We start from the raw sequence: 23,774 nt of genomic DNA on the forward strand, positions 1-23,774 counted from the left end.
GCCAGGCCTCGAGTCCCCTCCCGCTGCGCTTCCCGCCGCGGAGGACTCCCGGGCCGGCCCCGCCCCTCCTCCCGGCCCCGCCCCCGGCGTGGCCCCGCCCCCCAGGCGGAGCCGGCGCCTGGAGCCGCCGCTGGAGAGCAGGCAGCGGGACCCCAGCGCCGGAGGACGCGGCCCGGCGGGAGCCCCAGAGGTACTGGCGGGAGCGGGGGAGCGGCGGCACTGTGTCGGGCGGGACAGGGGAGGAGGTGGCCTGCCGGTCAGCCAGGGTGGTGTGTGGGTGGTAGAGAGTCCTCGCGGAGTTCGCCGCCTGCACCCTCCCCACCTCCCGCTGGGCTCTAGTCCCGAGTCAGCACGTCCAGTCCCCTGCCTCTGACTGGTGCCGCCCCCACCTCCTTTGCGTGGACAGCCCGGCCCGGCCTGTGGCGGGTGAGTGAGTGGATGCGGCGGTTACCGGTTCCTCTCAGAGGAGCTGGCGACTGTCCGACTGCCTGCTGGCTGTGTGCTGGCTGTGTGCCGGGCTCCCCCTGTTCTGGGGCTCCCCTTCTCCCGGGGCGGCCTCCGACCCAGCTTTTGCACACCGCCCCCCAGTCCCGCGCCTGGCCTGGGAGGAAACATCTGTCGCGCCCCCTGGCAGTAGAAATGGGGTCATGACCTCCAGATGTGCTGGGAAGCGTCCAGAGCCTCCTCCTGGGGCAGCCAGGCCTTCCGGATCTGTGGGAGCGGGCCGGCCCCCTCCTCGCCAGTGACACAGGCCGCAAGGAATGTCCTGGCCTCAATGGACCCTGTGTGAAGCTGCTGGGTGGGGGGCAGAGCCCAAGAACACCCCTCAAGGCAGGGCCAGAGCCCAGCCAGCGCTGGGCCAGAGCAAGAAGCAGCCCCCAGCTGTTCACACAGATACACAGAGCTCGACCTGCACGGAGCAGGAGCCTGCACAGACCCCTGCCTCGTGTCCCCTCCCACCCCATCACACACACTTCACACACACACACCACAGCCCAGGCCCCAGAGCTTGGCCCATGGAGCCAGGGCCTGCATCTGCCACCATACGCTTAACACATGGCCAGCTTCGCTCATTTGCCTTTGCTTGCAATCTCCTGGCAGGGTTGGGAAGGGACAGGAAGGGTTAATTAACCCCATTTTGGAGATGAGAGAACAGAGGTTCAGGGTCAGTGTCAAGAACTTTGTCCTAGAAGAAGCTAAGGGAGGAGGTACTCTGAGCTCTTGGAGGCCTGCCCTTGCTTGGTTCTAGAGCTCTAGCTGAGGGGTACAGAGCGTGTGCCCCCCCCACCCCCAGCCCAGCCCCAGGCAGCCCTAGCTGACGCATGAAAACCCGCCAGCAGGTGCCTGCACCCCGAGTGGGTCACCCACAGCCCTGCCCCAGCCACCCACTCCATCCTGGGTTCATCTGAGGGTGGCCGCCTCACGTGCTCACACCACCCTTTCTTTACACCTGCCCCTGGTCTCGACACGTTTCCGCACTTAGCAGGTCCCTGGGGCCTTCGGTGTCTCACTCATACATCCTGTGAGAACTCAAGCCTTAGCCCAGCCCCCACCTGCCCCACACCTACTCACACAGAGCTCGGAGTGGGGAAGTACAGCATCGCTTAGGCCCTGCAGACTGACAGGCCCAGGTTCAGATCCTAGCTGATACAGAGTTGCTCTGGGCAAGAGCAGTCCCTTATGGGGACCTCGGTTTGATTGTCATGTGGGGCTCAGAATGCCCTGTCAGCCTCAATGTGGCCAGGTAGGCTGAAGTCCCCATAGGTCCCAGTTCCAGCAGAGGGGCCTGGTCACCAAGACTCCCTCCCTTCCCCCCAGGCAGGGCCACAGAAGCCTGCAGGAGGGTGAGCCCAGACCTGTCCTTCAGGTTAGGGTGACCGAGGTCCCATGACTGAGCTGGTGTGACCCCAGCACCTTCCTCAGGATGTGGGGCCGGGCAGGGGGCTGGGCCCAGAGCTGGGGCCACTTCCTGCACTGAAGGAAGTCCTCCTGCTGTCCCTGCTGACCTGCCACTGCCCCCTGGGAACCCCTTCGTCCTTGAGGTATCGAGGCATTGAGGGCCACGGCATTGAGACCCAGCCGCTGGGTGCTTAGTTCCTCTGGGATCCTGGAGGAAGTGGGAGGAGCAGGGAGGAAGGTCTCTGGGGACAGGACGTCCTCCCTTTGTCAAGTGGGCAGGACCCAGACACTAGTGGCCCCATGGGTTTCCCGTCCCAGCGGAGACAAATCATCTGTCTGGTTGGGCCACGTCTTGGTGGGGACCCTCACCCTGGGCCCAGATCACAGCCAAGGTGTGTGAGTGGGAGCTGGGGACGCCTGGCGGCCCCAGGGCGGCCCGGGGCTCCCAGACCCTCAGGGCCAAGGTAGCCACAGCCCAGCCCCTGGCCCTGCCCTGCGCTGAGCTGGAGGAGGGGGCTGAAACCTCAGCCCCAGGCAGACGAGGAAGTGGCCAGGAAAGCGGAAGCGGCTTTGATGGTCGCGGAGGGGGCCGGAAGCCAACCCGCGTGGGGAGGACCAGGCTGGGGGCTGGGTTCCTGTTTTCTCCCCAGGCCCCTCTCAGCAGCCCACTCTTCCCTCAGGGCAGGAACCGGCCTGCCGGCTGGGCACCAACCACCCGCGCCCGCCAATGCGGCCCGGCACCCGGAGAGCCAGGTCCCCAGGTCCGAGGCGCGCCCATGTGGGCCGGCGGCGGCGTGGGGAGCCCTCGGCGGGGCCCGGCCCCTGCGCCCACCGATGACCTCTTCGCCCGCAAGCTGCGCCAGCCGGCCCGGCCCCCGCTGACGCCGCACACCTTCGAGCCCAGGCCGACCCGGGGCCCGCTCGTGCGCAGCGGCAGCGATGCAGGCGAGGCCCGGCCCCCGACGCCGGCCAGCCCTCGTGCCCGCGCCCACAGCCACGAGGAGGCCAGCCGCCCCGCCGCGCCCCCGGCCCGGTTCTTCTCCGACCCGCTGGCACTACTGGGGCTGCCGGCGGAGGAGCCGGAGCCTGAGTTCCCGCCGGTGCCTGAGCCCCGCTGCTTCGCCCACTACGACGTGCAGAGCCTGCTCTTTGACTGGTCTCCGAGGCCCCGGGGACCGGGGGCGCAGGCGGAGGCCAGCTCTGGGACCCCCGCCGCGGCTCAGGACCAGACTGCTAGCTCGGACTTGCTGCTCGAGGCGCCTGGCTTTGTGAGCGAGCTCGGGGGCGAAGGCGAGCTGGGCCTGGGGGGACCAGTGTCTCCACCTGTGCCCCCGTCACTGCCCAACGCGGCCGTGTCCGTCTTGGAGGAGCCGCAGAACCGAACCTCCGCCTACAGCCTGGAGCACGCAGACCTCGGCGCCGGCTACTACCGCAAGTACTTCTATGGCAAAGGTAAGGGTCAGCTGCAGCGCGCTGTCCTTTCTGTCGAGTCCCTGGCTATGTAAAGCGTCAGGCTCTGGCTCTGGGTCAAGGCTGCCCAGCTGTAACCACCTCCTTGCAGCCAAGCCAGGCCTCCCCTCACACCCAGACATGTTCCTCTGCCTCTGTTGGGTTCATCGTACTCCTCTGGGCTGGGGAGGGATTTCCTAGGGCTGTTGCTGGGAGCTGAAATCTGAACCCCTGCACCTGGGCACTTTGTCATCATCAGTGTTCACACGGGAGAGCCCCGGATATTCTGGGGAAGAATATGGGCATGCTGGGCAAGGCCATGCAGGATCTATCTAGGCTTTGGAGCAGGGAGGCATGGCCCTCTGGATCCGGGGCGAGATATACTGGCAAGGCTTAGGGCCCAAGCATATAATAGGTGCGGACAGGAGTCAAGGTTTGGCTTGGTAAAAGGTGGGCGGGGCTGAGGAGGGGATGATCTGAGCTAGTGTGATGGGACCTGGGAGGGGGACTTGGTGATGGGTGTGGTTGAGCGAGTGTGGGACTGCTGAGGGGTGAGGCTGGTCATCTGCCTCCTGCTCCTGGCAGAACACCAGAACTTCTTTGGCCTGGATGAGGCCCTGGGCCCGGTGGCAGTGAGCCTGCGGCGGGAGGAGAAGGACAGCAGCGGAGGGGGCACTCTGCACAGCTACCGCATCATCGTGCGGACCACGCAGGTGGGCCGGGGTCATGGGAGCCAGGCTGCGGACTGCCTCCGGAGCCGCCTGCATGTATCCTGAGTGCCCCTACATCCTGTCCTTAGCTCCGGACCCTCCGAGGCACCATCTCAGAGGACGCGCTGCCACCAGGGCCCCCCCGAGGCCTGTCCCCGAGGAAGCTTCTAGAGCATGTGGCCCCACGGCTGAGCCCCACCTGCCTGCGCCTGGGCTCAGCTTCACCCAAGGTGCCTCGCACGCTGCTCACGCTGGACGAGCAAGTGGTGAGTGGGCAGGGCACTCCTGTCCTAGAGCTAGACCTGGTCTGAACCCAGTCTGCCCAGCTCCCAGCCACCCAGCCTTGACCTCACGCTGGACGAGCAAGTGGTGAGTGGGCAGGGCACACCCTCGTCCTAGAGCTCAACCTAGTCTGAATCAAGTCTGCCCAGCTCCCAGCCACCCGGCCTTGACCCTGATCTTGAGCTGGACAGGGACCCCAGAAGAGCTAGCTTTTCAAAAGGAGGGCATGAGAGGTCATCTGGAACCTTGCCTCTCAAGAACAGCAGCATCCACATCACCTGGGGGCTTGTTAGAAAGGCAGGTTCTGGGTCCTAACCCAGACCTACTGACTCAGGCCCTGCACGTGAAGAGATCCCGAGATAATTCCCATGTGCCTGTCAGCTGAGGAGCACTGTCTGATCGCCACTCCCTCTTCTTGCAAGTCCCTCTCATTCTTTGTCAGTTTGCCCTGCAAGGCCCTGCTGGGTCTCCTGCTAGTTTGGGTTGCTTGCTCCTTCCACTGTGGGCCCACCCAAGCCAGCTGGAAGTCCTTCCCTCCCCTGTGCCAAAAGTTACTACCCACTGGCCCTGACTTTCCTCCTTGGTCATTCAGTCAGTCACTCAACAAACATTTCCTCATCCCTTGGTACCAGGCTCCAGACTGGATGCTGGAGACTTGTCTAGACCAGGTTCTGTCCTCAAGTAGCTCACAGCCAGGTGGGGGAGAGACCCACAGAGAATCATGGATAATGATGAGTAAGATAATAGTGAAAGGGGGATGCTGAGGGCTCTGTGGGGCACCAGTGTGGGGCTGATGACCTTCCTTGGCCAGGAGGTTAGCATCATGGAGGAAATGCAAGAGCTCAAACCAGGAAGGGCAGGCATGTTCTGGGCAGAAGGAACAACGTGGGTGAAGCTTAGAGACTAAGAACTGTTGCATCAGGACCCTGTGGGCAGTTCAGCGTGGCTGGAGTGGGGCTAGTGGGGACAGGGTGGCAAAGGCTGGCCTTTGGTCCCGAGGGCGCTGTGAAGCTGTGGAAGATCTGAGAGGTCAAGCAGCCCTCTGGCTGCAGTGTGGCGGCCGGACTGGAGGCCAGGCTGAAGGCGGTCGCAGTTGTCCAAGCCAGGCCTGGTGGTGACGATGGCAGAGGTGAAGAGGCGGTAGTCCAGGGACAGAGTGGCTGGTGGGGGTATTGAGATTCCCTCCTTCTTGGCCCCTGAGAGTGGTATTTTTGTGGAGCCAGGGACCCTGGAGGATGGGTGGGAGGGAAGAGTCACAGGGAGGAGGTGAGGTGCCAGGTGCTAGAAGGACATCCATGCAGCTGCAGCTGGGAAAGGGGCTGCGCTGGAGGCCAAGATGGGGGTGTTGTCCGTGGAGACGGCTGCTTTGGCCACCGAGGGCAAAGAACAGGAGTGGAGAAGAGGCCCAGACACGAAGCGGGTGGTCCCTGGGGTCACAGGCCAAGTGAAGTTCCTGTTGTCCTAAGTGCCAACCAGGGTGAGAGCATGCCAGGGTGAGGCCATGCCTGTGGTTGTTAAGAGGGGCTCGGGGTTTAAAAGTTGGGGTGGAAGTGTGGGGCTCTAGGGGTCAGGAGGGATGAAAGTGGGGACTGTGAGTGTAGACAGGCTTACTGTGAAGAAGGGAGGCAGGAGCTGGAGGGCCCTGGGCTCGTTGGCACGGTGGCAGGGCGCCCTGAGCTGTGCACAGTTAAGCCCAGATGCAAAGGAGCCAGAGGAGCTGGGAGCAGAGGGTGAAAGGTGGTGCGGGGCTCCAGAGGCTGCGGTCGAGGTGCCTAGGACTCCAGGGAGGGGAAGACAGGCTGGCCTTGGGCTAAGGAGGATGACTGTGTGGACGCTGATTGGGATCGAGCACCTTCTGTGCAGGGTCCTTTCCGTGAACCACGTCCTCTGTGGTCCCATGAGAACCAGCCACCTCTCTGTTCCTTCCCACCTTGCCCTCCTCTGCCCTCCTGAGCGCCCGGAGCAGGAGAGACTGAACCCACTTGATAGGGTCATGGTTTAGAGAGAGCAGAGGCAGTCCGATCCCCAAGCCAGTGTCCCGTCCATGCCCCAGGCCCCCCGGGGTGTTGCTGGGAGACGGAGATCTGAGCCTTCCGCCTGTGCCCTCCCCTCTGCAGCTGAGCTTCCAGCGCAAGGTGGGCATCTTGTACTGCCGGGCGGGCCAGGGCTCAGAGGAGGAGATGTACAACAACCAGGAGGCAGGACCCGCCTTCATGCAGTTCCTCACCCTGCTGGGCGACGTGGTGCGGCTCAAAGGCTTTGAGAGCTACCGGGCCCAGCTGGACACCAAAAGTGAGGCCCAGGGGGTCAGGGTGGGGTGGGGTGGGCAGAGACCCGTGCTGAAGGGCAGGCTGCCTTGCCAAGAACTAGCTGCCTGCTCACTTTCCTGTCCCATCTTGTCCTAGGGCTGGGGCCGGGGGTGGAGAGTTCTCCGGGTAGGCTAAGGACGTGCATCGGGGGTTGCGAAGGCTGGGAGGAGGGGCTGGGACTGTCCCCCAAAACCCTGGTGCCCTACTGCTGGAGCTGGGCCATGGGGGTTTGTGGGCACCACCTCCTCCCACCAAACACAGCCCCAGCCCAGCCCCAGCCTGTTGTGTTGGAAAGGTCCCGGGGTTCCTGGGAGGTGACCTCCTGCCTTCCTCTCTCAGCTGCTCCGCACATGCTGGTGCCTAGGCCAACATCTGTCCTCTCCTGGGACATCCGCCCCTGCCTCTCTTAGCAGATCGTTTCTCATTTCTGTCTTCATTCTGTTTCAGCATCCCAACCCCAGGCTGAATCCTGTGGTGGCGGGGAGGGGAAAGGGGAGCAGTCAAGGCTGAGGCCCTTGGAGCCCGTGGCCTAGACCTTGGCTGGTGGTGGGAAGGAGTTGTCCACCTGCTGGCTGGGGAGGACAGAGGCTCCAGCCTGTGGGCAGGGACGGCAGGTCCAAGCCACCCAGATTCCCCTTGCTTTCCCGCGGTGTCCCCAACTCCCCGGCCACAGCGGATTCCACAGGCACGCACTCCCTCTACACCACGTACCAGGACCATGAGATCATGTTCCACGTATCCACGATGCTGCCGTACACCCCCAATAACCAGCAGCAGGTGTGACGGGGGCTCTGGGGAACCAGGGAGGGGTGCTGCGGGGACCTTGGCCTGAGCTCTGCTGACCCCCAGCTTCTCCCTCCCAGCTAGTGTGATTCCCCAAAGACAGACACCCCAGGCCTGCACTGGGGGGCCGGTGGGGGCCACGGGTGCCCAGGCGCTGCCTGGCTTGAATGAGCAGGGACATGGGGAAGCCCTGTTCACATTCCCCTCCTCCTAACCCCCAGCTCCTGCGGAAGCGCCACATCGGCAACGACATCGTGACCATCGTGTTCCAGGAACCGGGCAGCAAGCCCTTCTGCCCCACCACCATCCGCTCACACTTCCAGCACATATTCCTAGTGGTGCGGGCGGAGGCGCCCTGCACTCCGCACACCTCCTACAGGTGGGCATCCCAGGGTTCCAGTTCTGCCAGCGGTGCCTCTTCTTGGACCTTCCTTTTACCCCTGACTACGGCCTCCCTCCCCATAGGGTGGCCGTGAGCCGCACCCAGGACACGCCGGCCTTCGGGCCAGCTCTGCCGCCTGGCGGAGGTCCCTTCGCGGCCAACGCTGACTTCCGGGCCCTCCTGCTGGCCAAGGCGCTCAATGGCGAACAGGCGGCGGGCCACGCACGCCAGTTCCACGCCATGGCCACGCGCACACGCCAGCAGTACCTGCAGGACCTGGCCACCAACGAGGTGACCACCACATCGCTGGACTCTGCGTCGCGCTTTGGCCTGCCTTCCCTGGGCGGGAGACGGCGGGCAGCCCCCCGGGGCCCAGGCGCTGAGCTGCAGGCGGCAGGCGCGCTGGTGTGGGGCGTGCGCGCGGCGCCTGGGGCGCGGGGCGCGGCCGGAGCCGAGGCAGGCAGTTCCGATGGCGCCGAGGTGCCCTGCCTGCTGGGCATCTCGGCCGAGGCGCTGGTGTTGGTGGCGCCGCGCGATGGCCGGGTAGTCTTCAACTGCTCCTGTCGCGACGTGCTGGCCTGGACCTTCTCCGAGCAGCGGCTTGACCTGTACTACGGCCGCGGGGAGGCGATCACGCTGCGGTTCGACGGGCCCCCTGGCCAAGCCGTTGGCGAGGTCGTGGCGCGCCTGCAGGTGAGGCGCGGGATTAAGTTTGGGGCACGGCAGGGAGGAGCCTGCTTTGGGACCCCTCGTTTCCGCCGCCTCTCCTGCGAAAGGGAGAGTCAGAGTGGCGGGGGCACACCCAGTCCGGGAGCCTGGCAGAGCCGGAACTGGGGGTCCCCAAGCCCTCTTCCGCGGGGTGGTTGCTAATGCCCTTCCCTGGGGGTGGGGGTGGGAAAGGGTCCGTGTGACCTGGGACGTCCCGGGGCTGGCGCTGGGGCCGCGCGCAGCGCCGCTCACGCCCCGCCCCGCCCCAGCTGGTGAGTCGGGGCTGCGAGACCCGCGAGCTGGCGCTGCCCCGCGACGGCCAAGGCCGCCTGGGCTTCGAGGTGGACGCCGCCGGCTTCATCACGCACGTGGAGCGCTTCACGTTCGCCGAGACAACGGGGCTGCGGCCTGGGGCGCGCCTGCTGCGCGTGTGCGGCCAGACGGTGCCCAGCCTCGGCCCCGAGGCCGCTGCCCAGCTGCTGCGCTCGGCGCCCAAGGTCTGCGTCACCGTCCTGCCCCCCGACGACAGCGGCCGGCCCCGCAGGTCAGGGTGCCGGGACTCAGGGCGGTGGGAGGACCGGGCAGCTTGGCCACCGCGTTGCTTAGCTTATGCTTACTGTGTCCCACTGGCGACAGGAACCTTGCGTGGAGGCTTTTCCCTTAGAGAACCCCACGTCCCTTATTTAATTTCTCTGAACGGCACGTTCCTTATGGGTAGAAGGAAGCCAACTAAGCACTGTCTTCACTGCGGGAAAGATCGTACTGCAGCCCCGCCTAGCTTTCTCAAAGACACCCTCACACATACTATTGACTGACTACCTGCTACTTTAAAGTAGAGACATGCTGGCTTCTCCTGTAAAGAGAGAGACGGAAAATATTTCAGGTTTTCTGGGCTATCTGGTCCCTGCTGCAGGTGCTCAACTCTCTCACAGGTGCTCAGAAGCATCCACAGATGTCACGTAAATGATGAGTGTGGACTCTGACGTTTGAATTTGATATGACTTTAACATGCCATTGATACATTCTTTTTGTGTTTTTTTTTTCCCTAACCATTTAAGATCGTAAAAACCTATCCTTAGTATTCAGTACTCCAGAAACAGGCACATCTGCTAAAACAGAAGAAAAGCCAAGAGGCTGGATTTGTGCCCAGGCAGTACTTTGTGGATCTCTACGCTGAGTGGTTTTCCCACGTTATTTAAACCTTCACAGCAAGCCAGGAGATCAGTAGAATCATCTCCATTTCGCAGTTGGAGAAGTTGACATACAGAGTGATTTGCTCAGGATACACGCGGGCAGCCCTGTGATTTGAACTGAGGTCCCATCGACAGAGGAGCCTGGTGGGCTACAGCCCATGGGGTCACAAAGAGGCAGACATGACTGAAGTGACTGAGCACACACGCACACACATGCCCGCGGGAACAATGGCCAGCAGCCAGGCAGGCTTCTTTCACTGTTGTTAGGCAGCTGGGCGTGCTCTCCTCCTGGAAGCGAGCCTCCGGCACAGCTGGGAGTGGGGCTGGTGGTGCTGGACACTCCGCCTGACCCCCTCTTCCCCCCTGCAGGAGCTTCTCGGAGCTGTACACACTGTCTCTGCAGGAGCCTAGCCGGCGGGGGGCTGCAGAGCCGGTGCAGGATGAGGCCCCCGCCGAGGCCCTACTGCCCGACACGAAGCAGCTGCTGCAAGTGTGCCTGAATGACAGCGGTGGTCCTCCAGGGCCTGGGGACCTGGTGGAGGAGAGGACCGAGTTCCTGCACAGCCAGAACCCGCCGTCACCCAGCAGGTACCCCCTCGGCCTCCCCTCTCCTGCACCCCAGGAGGCCTCTGCAAGCAGGGGCCACAGGCGGGCACAGCTCCCAGTGCTGAGCCGTCCCTGCCCTCGCAGCTCCCTGTCTGATGAGGCCCCAGTCCTGCCCAACACCACCCCAGACCTCCTCCTCGCCACCACAGCCAAGCCGGCAGCACCCAGTGAGGGTAGGGAGACACCCCTGACTCAGGTGAGCAGAAGCAAGCCTCTGGAGCCCCACAAGCAGGGGTGGGCACAGTGGTCATGATGGGCATCCCCCATCTATACCCACTTCTGCCCCCCAGGATGGGCCAGGCAGCCCCGGTGGCTTTGAGGACAAGGACGAACCGGCCCCCGAGCTGAGGGCCTCCTTTTTGCCACGAACCTTGTCTCTGAGGAACTCTATCAGCAAAAGTGAGTCTGGAGCAAGGGTGGTGTGGGGGTCTAGGAGCAGAGTGGGAGGGGCCTGGCCTGCGCTTCTCTGGCTGAGCCCAGCCTCGCTGCCCACAGTCATGTCTGAGGCGGGCAGCGAGACCCTGGAAGACGAGTGGCAGTCCATCTCGGAGATCGCCTCCACTTGCAACACCATCCTGGAGTCGCTCTCCCGGGAGGGTGAGGCCACCAGGGTGCTCCGGGGGTAGGGGGTGGGAATCAGGGGTGCGGGAACCAGAGTGGGGCTCTCTCCCTTTACGTGCCCGGACGGTCCCTCTGTTCCCACAGGACAGCCCATCCTCGAGAGTGGAGATGCCAAGGGAACTCCGAAGTCTGATGCTGAGTAAGCCTTCCACCGACTTACCCCTCACTCTGTGCCCAGTGTTCATGCCCACGCAGTAGAGGGAAGCTCTGTACACCTGAGTCAGAAGATGGGGGTTGGGCCCCTCTCACACGGGTGGGTCTGGGTACCAGCCCGTGGTGCCGCCCCCCGCCCCGGTCCCCCTGAGTCCTGACTTCCATGTCCCCAGGCCAGAACCCAGCAGCCTGTCCGAGAAGGTCTCTCACCTGGAGTCCATGCTCAGGAAGCTGCAGGACGACCTGCAGAAGGTGACACGGCGGCCGCGGGTCGCGGGGACTCACGGGTGCCCTGGGAGCGGGGCTGGGGGCCCAGCCACCCTGACTCCCGCCTCCCCCCACTCTCGCCCCCGCAGGAGAAGGCAGACAGGGCGGCCCTGGAGGAGGAGGTGCGGAGCCTGCGGCACAACAACCGGCGGCTGCAGGCCGAGTCGGAGAGTGCGGCCACCCGCCTGCTCTTGGCCTCCAAGCAGCTGGGCTCCCTGGCCACCGACCTGGCCTGAGCTGTCAGGCGGGCCTCAGCCTGGCTGCCCATTTGCTGGAACTGCCCGGCTGCTCAGGGCCCCTGGGCTGCACAAACTCCTCAGGAACTCTCCCTGCGCGAGGCGCGTCTTAGCACTGCCCCACTCCCCGGCCCATTATTCGGTGACACAGTTGCCCTCACCCCACCCATTTGTAAATATTCTGTGGAGAAAAGGGGACTTCAGGGAATAAAGAAGCCACTGCTCTTTGTGTCTACACAGGTGTGCACGACGTGATGGGGGAAGGGGTTTTGCTCCCATAGGCTCCGGCCAAGCTCCCGGGACTGGTTAGGGAAGCCCTGGGGACATTGGTTCAGAGTTGGGCTGCCACAAACTGGGGGGTTCTCTGAGGCTAGGCCATTCCTTGTTTTCTGTCCCACAAACATTTATTTGGTCTGTTGGGAAGCAAGTCGCCACACTCTGTACCGATTCTGCTTAACTGTAGGAGCCAGGCCCTTTCCCTGCAACCAAACCCAAGGGGCTGAGATCAGAGGCAGAGAGTGGACCTGCTGGGCAGGGGAGGGAAGGTGCTGGCCATGCCCCCCTTTAAAGGCCCTGACCCCGGTACAGGAAGTCCTCTCCTCTCTGCAGACACTGAGCCCCCAAGCCTGGCACTCCTGTCACCTGGCCAGATCTTGCAGGGCCCAGTTCCAGAGGTAGGAGCTTCTCTGCCTTAGCTGCCTGGGAGATGTTTCCATGTCTCCAACTCACTTTCCTCCTCACCAGCGTCTGACCCCTTGTTCCTCACCAGGCTGGGCTCTTTCCCATGAGTAGCAGGTCCATCAGCGGGTCCAAATTTGGATTGTGTCTAAACTCTTTGTTTTCAGGACCTGAGGCCCAGACAGGGCACTGACTTGCCCAGCATCACATGCCTTGTCCAGCCCTGCTGAGACCCAAGCCACCGACTTAGGCTTTGGCAGGATGAGCCAGGCTATGAGAAACAGGGTTGGGATCAGGAGGAGGTAATGTGAGTTGCAGAGGTTTACTGTCCTGTTCACAAGATAGAGAAGTCAAGGGTATCCTGGGTAGGACCAGTTGGGGGCCTACTGGACTGGAATTGGCTTTTGCAGGGATCCAGGGTAGAGGAGGATGGAGCTGAATCAGAAAGGGCTGTGAATGGGGGCACTGGGGTTCCCAGCACTGGGTCCCAGCTCTCACCTGGTGGACTGTAGTGAGGATCCCTCACAGGCAGGGTGGAAGGCTCTGGTTACTCTCTGGCTGTGAGTCTGCAGAAAACGGGGGTCTGGTGATGTGGTGGGTAGATGTTCAAAAGGAGGGTGATGAGATGTGGGTGTCAGAGCCCTACAGGGAAGATATGGCCAGGGAGGTGGCTGTAGTTGCAGCCCCAGTGGGCAAGGTGGTTGCTTAAACTAAGGAATGGCCGTGGGGGTGGGGATAACCGGGCACAGCTGCCAGGACCAAGTGAGGAAGTGAACTCAAGTTGCTTAGGGGAGAAGGTGCAGAATCCACGGTGGTGGCCAGGTTTCCGACAGGAGCCCTGGAGGCTGGTAAGGCCATGACTGCGGGGAAAGGGCAGGCCAGGGATGGCTAGGGTCCCTTGGAGCACCGAGATTTTGAAAGACCTGAGGGATGTCAGGGTGAGATGTCCAGAGTGCGGGCGCACAGGAGAGAGAAGTCTGAGCTGGAGACAAGGATTTTGGACTGGTGAGCCATGGTCATGATGAGGTCACTCAGGGAGTGTGGGAAGGGCCAGGAGAGGGCTTTCGGGGGAGCGCGGGAGGTCACTTCAGGACACTGGGGAAGCCGAGAAGAGCGAGGCACAGCCTGAGGTGGAGGACCCAAACTCACTAATTCCCTCCGGGGCTCAGGTTGGCGACACTGCGGACAGTTTCGGCCATCAGTTTACTCCGGTGAGGAGTTTTACCACCCCGCCAGGTCCTTCCCGGCGCTCGCCCTGGCCCCGCCCGCAGCGCAGCAGCTGCAAACCTCACCTCCGCACGCACTCCGGCTGGGGTCCTGACCCGGCCACGGCTCTTGGGTCCCGCCCCTCGGGCGTTAGTACGGCTGGGCCAGGCCCCAGGGTGGCACACCTGCTTCAGACCCCGCCCCCCGACAGAAACGCCGCAGAGCAGCACGAGTCGCTAGATGCTTTCCGGTTCCCCAACATTCCGCCGCCAGCTGGCATCTTTTCTCGTAGACGCCATCGGAACCTGCACCCTGGGCCTCCTGTGTTCCCAGGGGACTCGCTAGATTTGCAGCAACGTCTCACTGATACCTGAGTGCTCCTGCCTTCACCCTCCCGCAACCCTGCAACGCCATTGGCCTCAGGATGGGCTTTTTCCGAAGCGCACTGCCTGGCCGCCCCGTTGTAGAAAGCTATCTGTGCGCTTGCGCACTCGGGAAGGCAGGCCCTCGCTTATCTAGGGCCGGTGGCTGACTGCTTTACTGCGCGTGCGTCGGGACAAAACGGAAGGATGTCCGGCTCTAGCCCTTGGGCCATGGCTTGGTTTTTGTTCAGGACTCCTGGGCCGTGCGCGGTGGTGGAGAGGAGGCGGCTTCGGATTTAAGATTTCCTTGGTCCTCCCAGGGCAGGGTATGAAAGGACAGACCTTCACCTGGCACCTCCCTCCCCAACCACTTAAGAGATGAAATCCAAACCTCTTAGCCGAGCCTCTTCATCTTTTACAGACTGACCCATCGAATCTTTCCAACATCGTCTCTTACCCCGCTTACCTATAAATGCTGGCTAGCCCCTCTGTATAGACCTGAAGCTAGCATGGCCTTTGTGAAGCCCTTCCTGAAAATGCTCCATCCCCACAACTCCTGGGTACAACCGGGCACTCGCTAGGCTAGGACTTCCTCTCGCCAGGCTAGGACTTCCTCTCGCCCCCACACAGCCGCCTGCTTTCATTCACTGGCTGGTAGCTAGGAGTGTCCACAGGTGTCCGTGGACTGCAAGCTCCCCAGTGGCAATGTATTCTCAAACGTGTCCCTCCAACTCTGTATCACCAACATCCAGCCTGAAATGACCAGGAAAGAGTGTGCTCAAAGAAGACAAATCTCTAGCCAGCATGGCAACAAATTTATTAGTTCAGAGTAGAAAAAGCAATAGTCTATAAATGGTTTGATTCTTCAGTAAAAACTGAGCCTCTTGACTGGAGAGCAGCCAGCCTGCTCTCCCCGACTCTGAACAGCTTGCCCTACCATTAAGGCACTTGAGAAAAGGAGAACAGAGCAGTCTCAGAGAACCTCCCTGGATCCTGGAGAAGGCCAATACTGCCCCACCAGTCCCCTCCAACCACAGCCCAGCAAGGGAAGAGCTGGCAGAGACCTCCGCGGGCGGGGAAGGCCAGGCCCTCAAAGGCTGGTAGTTAGGCACAAAGAATGCCGCACCAGAGAGGGGCGCATAACGGGGATTATTTTGCCTGAAGGTATAAATGAATCTATGATTTGAGGAAGACACTTGTAATAAGGCTTTGTGGCCTCCAAGGCCATAGCTCCAGCCTGCCCATCTCTCTAGGAGAGTACTAGATGCTGAAGGGTGAGGTTGGGGGACCCCAGAATTTTCTGTAGAGCCTGGAGCCGAACATCAGGATAAGGGATGGAAGAGCTCTTCCCAGCTCTCCCCTTTCCAGAGAAGTTAATGCTTCTGCCTAAGCACCTCCAAAAAGAGAGAGAGATACTGCGAATAAAAGAATAAAATGCACCCCCCCTCCCCAGGAAGACATCACCCAAGGCAGCTGGGGGCAACTGGAGCCCACCCTCCCAGAATCCATCAGTGTGTGCTTTGGGAGGGCTTCAATCCCTTGCTAACCCACTGCGCTGGGCAGGGCGGGTGTCACCCCTTTAGGAGCTGATCTGACTCAGAAGGGCTGAGAAGTCCACATCCGCGATGGAGGAGAAGTCTTCATCCCCCGAGAGGAGGCCATTGGTGAGCCCAGGGGGCCCCAGGGGAGTGGGAGCTGGGTCAGGGGGCCTTTGGGACCCTGTCACCAGGCGAGTTATAGCCTCAGGGTACTCCATCAGCATGGGCTCAGCTGTGTGGGGGCCCATGGGTACACCCTGGTTCAGCAACTGCTGAAACTCAGAGTTGTCGACAGATGCCAGGTCTGTGAACACGGCAGGGTCAGTGTTGTTGCCAAGCAGAGCCCCCAGGTCTTCATCGGTATCAAACTGCAGCTGCAGCAGGGCCTCTGTCAGTGTCCCTTCCCCGGTCTGGTTGGTCCTGGGGGCAGGCGGGGTCACAGCCTGAGCCAGGCCTGGGGCTAGGGCCTGGGCCAGGGTTGATGCCATGCCTGGGGCTGGGGCCGGGGCTGGGGCCAGGACTTGGGTCTGGGTCAGGACCGGGGTGGGGGCTGGTGCCAAGGCCGAGGTCTGGCTTGGGATCTGCCCAGAAGGAAAGACCATGGGGGAAAACTCCTCAAAGTTGATGGTGCTGAGAGATGGCGTAAAGGAATAGGGCTGGGGAGCTGGAGAAGAGAAACAGAGAGGCAGGGGTCAGAGAAAGCCTCGCCCCCCATCCTCTGTGCCCCAGCCGCTGCCTCGAGTGCTGAGGCTCAGCCCTTCCCTGTGGTGTCACCGCCGGCAACCTACTCCCTCTTCTTAGCCAATCTGGCCTCCCCTGTAGGGCCCAGTTCCAGGCTCACCTCCGTGGAGCCCTGCCTGTCTACCCCGGCCCACAAAGCTCTCACAGCCTTCAGAGGAAAGGATGCTTTCAGAACGGGCACAACCTTGTGCCCGAGCAGCCAGCAGGGAGCAGTGCCTCTTCCTCCTCCTCTGAGACATAGCAGCACATGCATTACAGGTTGCTGTTTTGCTACTTCAGAGGGGACTGGTTGCCCCACTTCAATGGAGAACTGAGAGCAGAGACTGCATTTTTGAAACTTCTGCATCTCAAGGCATTCAATGTGGGTTTAACCGACACCACAGGGGTTCTCATCCCCAGGAGGGTGCTGGTTCCTGGGACACACCTCCCAAGCCTCTGATTCCCCAGGTCTGTAAGGGGCCCGGGAATCAGCATCTTCACCGCTTCCCAGCTGGCTCTGATTTTAGGCCACCAAGGCTCAGGCCCTGAGAAACAGGAGCCCAACAGAGTGCAGGTTTCAGACACCTGCTGGTGAGACTGCTCGACTCCCTCCAAGAGGTGTCAAAGCCATGGTGGAACAGATTTGAGCCTACAGTTCCGGTGTGATGACCTAAAGGAAATCCTCACCTGGCTTGGGGATGGAGGCTGAGCCGCGGTTAGGCACAGCGATGCGCCGGGTTGGAGGCCGGGGGTCGGTGGGTCCTGTGGGGTGAAGGCTAGGTCAGTTCTTGGTGTCTAGGGTCCCCTCCCTACCCACTGCTCTCTGATTCTCCCGCCGCCCCCTCTTACCATTGAAAGGGCTCTTTTTCATGATGCTCTTGAAGGTCTCGTACGTCCTTTTGCGCTTCTCCTCAATCCGGTGACGATCGTCTGAGAAAGTAACGGAGGGAAGTGGGTCCTGCTTGTACCAGTAGGACCCCCAAAGTTCCCAAAGGACCCTCGGGAGGTAGGCGAGAGGACAAGCTTTTCCAAGACCCTTTCTCTAAATCTCAGCCAATGAGAAGAGCAGCACAACTCTGTGACACTCCACAATTAAAAGAACGCCATGACTTTTTTGAGGAGACCTCCGTTAGCTGAATCTGCCCTCCAAAGGCGACACAGGTGACCCCAAGTCAGGGGCCAGGAGCCGTCGCAGGGCCCCCCTCAGGCTTCTCTCACCTGCACCACTGACGGCCCTGCTCCTGTCCAGCCCTGACCAGGCCTGGTGCTGTGCGCTCTGCGCTCTGGGGCAGCCCGGGCACGACAGGCTGGCTTAAGACTTCAACAGACTCTTAACCTTCTGTCTGATGGTTTCCAAGTTTAGTCTGGAGCTTTCCAAACTCTCTAACTACTGTAGCACTTGGATAAGCCCAAAGCACTCAACATCAAGAGCCCAAAGCGAACCTCACCGTCTTACCTCAAACACCTGACCCTGGTTCTCTCCCCTTCGGTGTTCCCGCCCTACCTCTTTTGCCCTGTTCCCAAACCTTGGACACATCCTCAGCAGCTTCCTCTTTCTCACACCCCACCATTCACCCTCTAGACACACATTCACCAAGCACTTGCGTGCCAGGCTCCATTCGAGCCACGGGAAGTATGGCCCTGAGTAAGCAGACAAGGTTCCTCTTCGCCAAAGCTGTGACATCCAAGTGACAGAGGGGCACTGACACAAGTGACAGGAGCTCTGAGGTGGCGGCCCAGGGTGACGTAACAGCACCCAAGTAAGGTCAAGGAATCTAGTTTAGGGGTCCAGGGAAGCACTGGTGTGAGCCCACCACGTGAAGATCTGGGGGCCAAGCATTCCGAGCAGAGGCAGCAGCTAGAGCACAGGTCCCCAGGAGGACACACAGGGCCTGTAGGGCTCAGGGTCTCGGAGGAGGCCAGCGGTGGGTGAGACGGTCTCGTGCGTTCCGTCTGTGAGGTTCATACAGCACCCTCTCTCCCAGAACGACTGGAACATCTTCCAAAACCTCCCCACCTTGTGTCCCCCGTCTCAGATCCTCTGCCGGCTGCTTCCAGACCTGCTCACATCACTTCTCTGTTCAGAAACCTTTGGTGGCTCCCAAGGCCTTAGGATGTGACCCCAGATGAACACGAGTCCAGCCTTCAAGGTCCTTCTGCCGGGGCCTGCTCACTGCCCGACGATGTGAACTCCTGCCACAAAGCTGTCCCCAAACGTGCTGTGCCCGCTCCCTGCCCTTCCACTCCACCCGCCTAGAGAATGCGCTTCTGGGTCTTTCTCCAACCTAAATGCTACCTCCTCCATGCAGCCGGTTCCAGTTCCCACAGTATTCTGCACACACCTCGCTGCTTCGTCATTCTGTGACGTAGGCTCTGCTTTGCATGTGTCTCTTCCTCATGTGACCGAGCTCCCAAAGGGCAGGGAACGTGTCTTATCCATCTTTGGATTGAGAATACCTGGCGCAGAGCCTGGTGCCAAGTGGACACTCAGTCCTCATCTGGTGGAATGAACTGATGGCCGTTTCAGGCCTTGTTTTCCAGACTGTTAGACAGGTCCCAGGGCAGGACACACTTTCAGGCTGGATGACAGGCTTCAGATAAAGGATCATTTTGGCTGTTCCTATTTGAGCAGATGCCCGAAAGCCCTGACCACACCATGGCTGTGTGGTGGTGATAAGTACAGATACAGTGCGGCAACAGGTCCCTGGAGCCAGACAGCCTGGGTTCAAATGAGGTCTGGGTCTATAACTCACTAGCTATGTGACCTCAGGCAAGCTAGATGCTATCTCCCACCTCAAAAGGTTCATGAGAGAATAAAATCAGGTAATTCACTGATATGCCTGGAATAGGGCCACACGTCACAAGAGCTCAGTAAGTCTTGGGCATCACTATTAAATGAGGTGAGAAGACTCTGATTATTATGGAAATCTCTGCCCAACCCCAGCTTCTGACCTTCACCTACAGCTGTGGCATCCAGCCCAGCCTCACTCCCACTGGCTGGAACCCACAGCCCTACTGCTGCCCTGCCCAGCTGGGTACCTGTGTCTGGCAAGTACTGGAATTCCATGGGCTCACTGAGCTCCCGATCGGAAGGCCGCCGCAGCTGCATGGAGACGCGCACAGGGGCCTGCAGGCCGGGGTCCGCGTAGGGCGGCGTCCGGAACACGATGGCCACTTGCCGGTGCACGTCAGCTTGTGAAAAAGAGCCTCGGGCCTCCCAGCCTGGTCCCGTGAAATACACCTCGATGTCCTCTGCAGGAGACAGGGCGGCCGCATGGGTGCTCAGCTCCCCCAGCCCACCGCCCCCTTGCAGTTGCCGATACTTGCCTCTAGAGATGCATGGCCCTGCTGTCCCCAAGGAGTTGGGGACAGTGCATAAACCAGCTCCCTAATACTTAGTGTGTCTGCTTAGCCTTGCCCCTCGCCTCCTGCTCCTGGGTCCAGCCCTCGTTCTGGCTGTGTACCTTTCTGCACCTTGTCACACAGCAGGAAGATCTCATCCCCGCCGAGGCAGCTCCCAGAGTTCCGATTCACCCGGCAGATCTTGAGCTCGGCGGTGTTGGGGGCGCCTGAGGGTGTGGGAATAAGGAAGGAATCTCTAAATCACCAGCGGTCTCCCGGGCTGACCTGCAGGAAAAGAAGGCTCCTGCCCAGCCTAGGGTCAAGGTTGTCCAGAGTTTGCTGACTACACCTCTGCAGCCAAGGTTCAACCATTTCCATTGGCGCCTCACACCAACCAATTCAGCAACTCTTTATCTACCGGTACCTATTCCGTGCCCAGCTCTGCTCTAGGCCTGAAGAACATAACCACACACAAAAGGTAAACATCTCTGCCCTCACGAAGCATACAGTCCTATGAGAACCAAAGCGATCACAACTGCTGTTTCTCCACCTGACCCAAGCAGTATTCAAGACCCATTCATACCCGCCTTGGCAATGAATCCTTCCCTCCTGAGCCCTCCAACCCCCACACACTGGTTCATCCTGGTTTTCCGGCCTTGGGGCTCCAAAGCCTTTTTATTTTCACGTATCCTACTGGCTACTTTAAAACTGCAGTTGACCAATGTCAGCCCAATCCATCTGTAAACTTCCTGTGAGCTTTCCTCATTGAATTCTTAGTTTCTAACATTATCTCGTTCCTGGAAGTTCATTTCCTGGAGTCATCAGTACAGTTCTGGGCACACCAATCTCTCGTCATGGGCTGGAAATGCCTGTCTCCCATCTGACTCCCTGCCAGCCTGGACGCTGCACCTCAAGGGCAGCTCTGCGTCTCCTTTGCCTCGTCTTTTTGGGCAGCACAGCGCTGGGCACAGAGGGGATAACTGATGTGCTGGATGACTGGATGAAGTCAGAGCGACTCTTGGAGGTCACGCCTCCCCACCTCTCCCTTCCTCCTCACAGGCCCACCCCTCTCCCCCTCCTGCGGCTCCCTGACCACTCACGGTTGTCAAAGATGGGGTGAGAGAGGACAGGCGCCAGGCGGAGGGGCCTGCCTGCCGGGTCCCGCACTGTCACCTGGAAGCAGAGCCGGACGGCATTCAGGTCGTAGTCCCCGCGCTGCTCTTCTATGGGAACTGTCAGAAAAATCGATGGTCAGGAGAGCTGATGGTCAGGAGAGCCGGGGCCGGGGCCGGGGATGGAGCTGGGGTGGAGCGGGGTGTGCGGGTAGCTCTGGGCTGGGAGGGCTGTTGGAAGGTGTGTGAAATAGCAGGAGTCCTAGAGGAGGGCGGTGGGAAGGTTCTACACCCATCACTGACTCCACCTGTGACCCTGGATGTCCTGTCCCCTACGTCCCCACTCTCTGTCTGTTTCTCCAATGGTAAAATGTACTGAACGGGTGTATGTACTGAACGGGCACCGCGTCTTGGCCGGTGAGGGACACGTGAGGGGAAAGTGGCCTCAGAAGCGTACAGCAGCTGGAGGTGCTCCAGGCAGGCCCAGGCCTCCGCCGTCGCCGCCCTCACCTTGGAAGGGGTTGTTGTTGGTCTGGATGCGCTGGCTGATGGCCTGCTCCAGGTCCCGCTTCTTTACACACTGGATCCCCAGGTTCTGAAAGCTGAGGCCCCCCAGGCATAAGCTCCACTGTCTCCAGCAGAGCCTGGGCCCTCCTGCCTTGCCCACTCTGCCCCTTATCCCCCACCACTCACCAGGTGATCATTCCATTCTTAACCCCCTTGAATGCCACCCCACCCAACTGTGCCACGGTGAAAGCCACTCCTTACTTTGGCTGACAAGGCCCTGTGCCCTGCCACCTGGCCCCAGCCACAGTCCCTGCCAGCTCCCTACACTCTGCCCCAGGGCTTTCTTTTACCCCCTCCAAAGACATGACACTCGTTCGTATTTCAAAGCCTTTTGCACCTGTTCATTCTGCTGGGCATGTCCCTTCTGTGCTTCTCTACTTTCTCACATTTAGGTCTTACTTTCGAGAAGCCTTTCTGACCTCCCAGTGCAAAGGAATGGGACCAGCTCCTTCACCTCCCCCCGCTCAGGCTATTCTTCCAATCTGTTACTGCTTCATTTTCATCACTGAAATGATGACTTTCTAACAGTATCTTGTTCAGTTATTTGTACATTTATTTACGGTCTGCCTCTGTCAACCAGTACATAAGCTTCAGGGAAGACCGTTGGTTCAATGGCTTTCATTCTGACTAGAAGAGATGTGACACTCCAGCCACAGGAGTCAGGGGTTCAGAGGTGATTAGGGACCCACACCTTTGCCACAGAGCTCACATGGAGCTCCTCCTATCCACTAGAGAGAGGAGACACACAATTTCAAAACAAAAGAATCAGCTTTCAAAGCTGGAGAGGGAGCAAGCAATGAGGAATTCTGCCCTCTGTCCAGAAACGATTAACATTGTAACAGCAATATAACTGCCTGCTTTTCCGATTCTCATCTCATCACCACCTTCCACCACCCCCTGCCACCCCTAAGAAGCTCACCTGTGGATGCAGCGGTCCGGGCAGAGCTCAGCCTCATAGAAGCCATCCCGGCAGTCTTTCCCCACTAGCTCGTGAGGGTGAGGCCGGTGAGGGGGGTCCTTGGTGACCAGGGAGATGCGGACTGTCCCTGGCCCGGTGTAGCCATTGATCTGTCCAAAGTACAGAGAGCACCCTAGAGGGCTGGAATTCCAGACCCAACTCCCAGACACAGATTTCGGGATGGGGGGGTGGGGTGGGGGCTGAAAGCAAGTCCCAGCCTTATTGACTCTGGGTCCCCCGCCCTGGGGCTCTGCTGACCTTGATAGTGGGGTGGGTCTTGGTGGTGTCCGTGCTCCTCTCTCCAGGGATGCTGCCAGCTGAGCGGCCCTCACACTTGTAGCGGAAGCGCATGCCCCGCTGCTTGGGCTGCTCGATGATCTCCACATAGGGGCCAGAGGCCTGCGCCGGCTCTGCAGGGGACATGCGGGCCAGGCCCATCAGCCGGCTGACCCCATCGCTCCTGACCCTGGGGAGCTCCTCCCGACCCACTGAGAAAGGATGGTCCACTTACCTGCAGGGAAGATGAGGGGGAAGAGGTCTGAAAGGAGAGGGAGACAAGGGTCAGCAGGAGCCCACATCCTGTCCTCATCAGGGAAGGCCCGCTTCCCTGAGGTGAGAGGGAGCCAGGCTCCTTCTCTGGGACAGTCAGGGCCTGCTACCTGGAACCTTCAGGGAAACTAGGGGCGTGGGTAATGGAGCCAGAAGCACCCTTTTCCTGAGGGAAACCAGGGATGGCCGCCTCCCTCCACCAGGGGAAACTGAGTCACGGCCTTTTCTAAGTTACACTAAGGGAGGGCACCCCCACTATCCCTAGAGGAAACTGAGTCAGATACATTCTCCTCTAACAAGGAAACTAAGTTGGAACTGCCCGAGCCCCCCCACCCCGGGTCCCGGGGGGAAACTGAGTCAACGCTCCCCCCAACACCCCACACCCAGGGGGAAACTGAGTCAGACCCCCCGATGCCCGCCCCGCCCCGCGCCACCATCCGGCCGGCCGCTCCCTGCGCAGCGCCCATCGGCGTACGAAGGGTCAGAAGGCGGAGAGGGGCCTCCCGCCGCGGTCCCCGCGGCCCCAGCGCCGCCATCCCGCGGGGTCAGGGGGCGCCCTCACCGTCCATGGCCGGGGTCCCGGGGGCGGGGCCGGGGTCGCAGCTGGGCCCGCGGCGCGCGCTACTGTCGAGCCATTCGCCAGAGGCGGAAATGCGCCGCGCGCGCCCGCCGCCGCGTCACTGCCGGGAATCCGACCGCGCCTGCGCAATGCGTCTCCGTCGCCCTCGTCTGCGCCGCGGGTGCCGCCGCCACTGGGAGAGATTTAGGGGCGAACGCGCGCCGCGCGGAGGACAGATAGGCCGCGTGCAGGGTGGACAGCCTGCTTGCGCCGCCGCTGCCGGCGACCCGGAGCTAGTGCGCGCCACGCCGGGCACCGACAGGCAGCTCGCCTGGAGGCCGCTCCGGGGGCTGGCGGGGCAGCTCGGCTCGCTCCCGAGTCTGGGCCCCGCCTGGAGGGCGGGGCCTGCGATTACTCACTATGTTTTTAGGGGATTTCGGGGGCCTCCTCCCGCCGATCGGAGGAGTTTGGTGATGTCACCCCGAGCCGGTCTGGAGCCAAGCTAGGGCTGCCGGGCTTTGACCGCCCGCCCCGCGCAGGGAAAGGCTCCGGCCTGCTTCGCCCGCAAAGGCCAGGTGGCTCAAC

The 23,774-nt window shown here is 61.1% G+C and overlaps 2 protein-coding genes across 3 annotated transcripts; one reads left to right on the top strand and one right to left on the bottom strand.

Moving 5' to 3' along the window:
- The first annotated feature begins 93 nt into the window (after nt 1-93).
- Nucleotides 94-11,833, top strand: SIPA1 (signal-induced proliferation-associated 1). Of its 2 annotated transcripts, XM_070782888.1 has the most exons (16): nt 94-190; nt 2,580-3,351; nt 3,934-4,061; nt 4,148-4,324; nt 6,458-6,632; nt 7,323-7,426; nt 7,654-7,811; nt 7,898-8,507; nt 8,792-9,066; nt 10,085-10,303; nt 10,406-10,517; nt 10,612-10,720; nt 10,817-10,918; nt 11,027-11,081; nt 11,269-11,347; nt 11,452-11,833. In XM_070782888.1, the coding sequence occupies exons 2-16, from the start codon at nt 2,676-2,678 to the stop codon at nt 11,596-11,598; spliced, it is 3,126 nt and encodes a 1,041-aa protein (XP_070638989.1). In that variant the 5' UTR covers nt 94-190; nt 2,580-2,675; the 3' UTR covers nt 11,599-11,833. The 2 variants fall into 2 exon arrangements, with proteins under 2 accessions (XP_070638989.1, XP_070638990.1); XM_070782889.1 differs by lacking the exon at nt 10,817-10,918.
- A 2,805-nt stretch (nt 11,834-14,638) lies between these two features.
- Nucleotides 14,639-23,566, bottom strand: RELA (RELA proto-oncogene, NF-kB subunit). The gene is made up of 11 exons (XM_019954844.2): nt 23,193-23,566; nt 22,593-22,619; nt 22,340-22,491; nt 22,043-22,191; nt 21,067-21,158; nt 20,545-20,676; nt 19,567-19,671; nt 19,142-19,354; nt 16,952-17,032; nt 16,790-16,864; nt 14,639-16,046 (listed from the first exon to the last, which is right to left on the bottom strand). Exons 1-11 carry the CDS (start codon nt 23,197-23,199, stop codon nt 15,424-15,426), a joined length of 1,656 nt encoding a protein of 551 aa, XP_019810403.1. The 5' UTR covers nt 23,200-23,566; the 3' UTR covers nt 14,639-15,423.
- Between the last annotated feature and the right edge of the window lie 208 nt (nt 23,567-23,774).

The sequence above is a fragment of the Bos indicus genome, chromosome 29 (genome assembly GCF_029378745.1).
Source record: "Bos indicus isolate NIAB-ARS_2022 breed Sahiwal x Tharparkar chromosome 29, NIAB-ARS_B.indTharparkar_mat_pri_1.0, whole genome shotgun sequence".
In the NCBI taxonomy this organism is placed as follows: Eukaryota; Metazoa; Chordata; class Mammalia; order Artiodactyla; family Bovidae; genus Bos; species Bos indicus.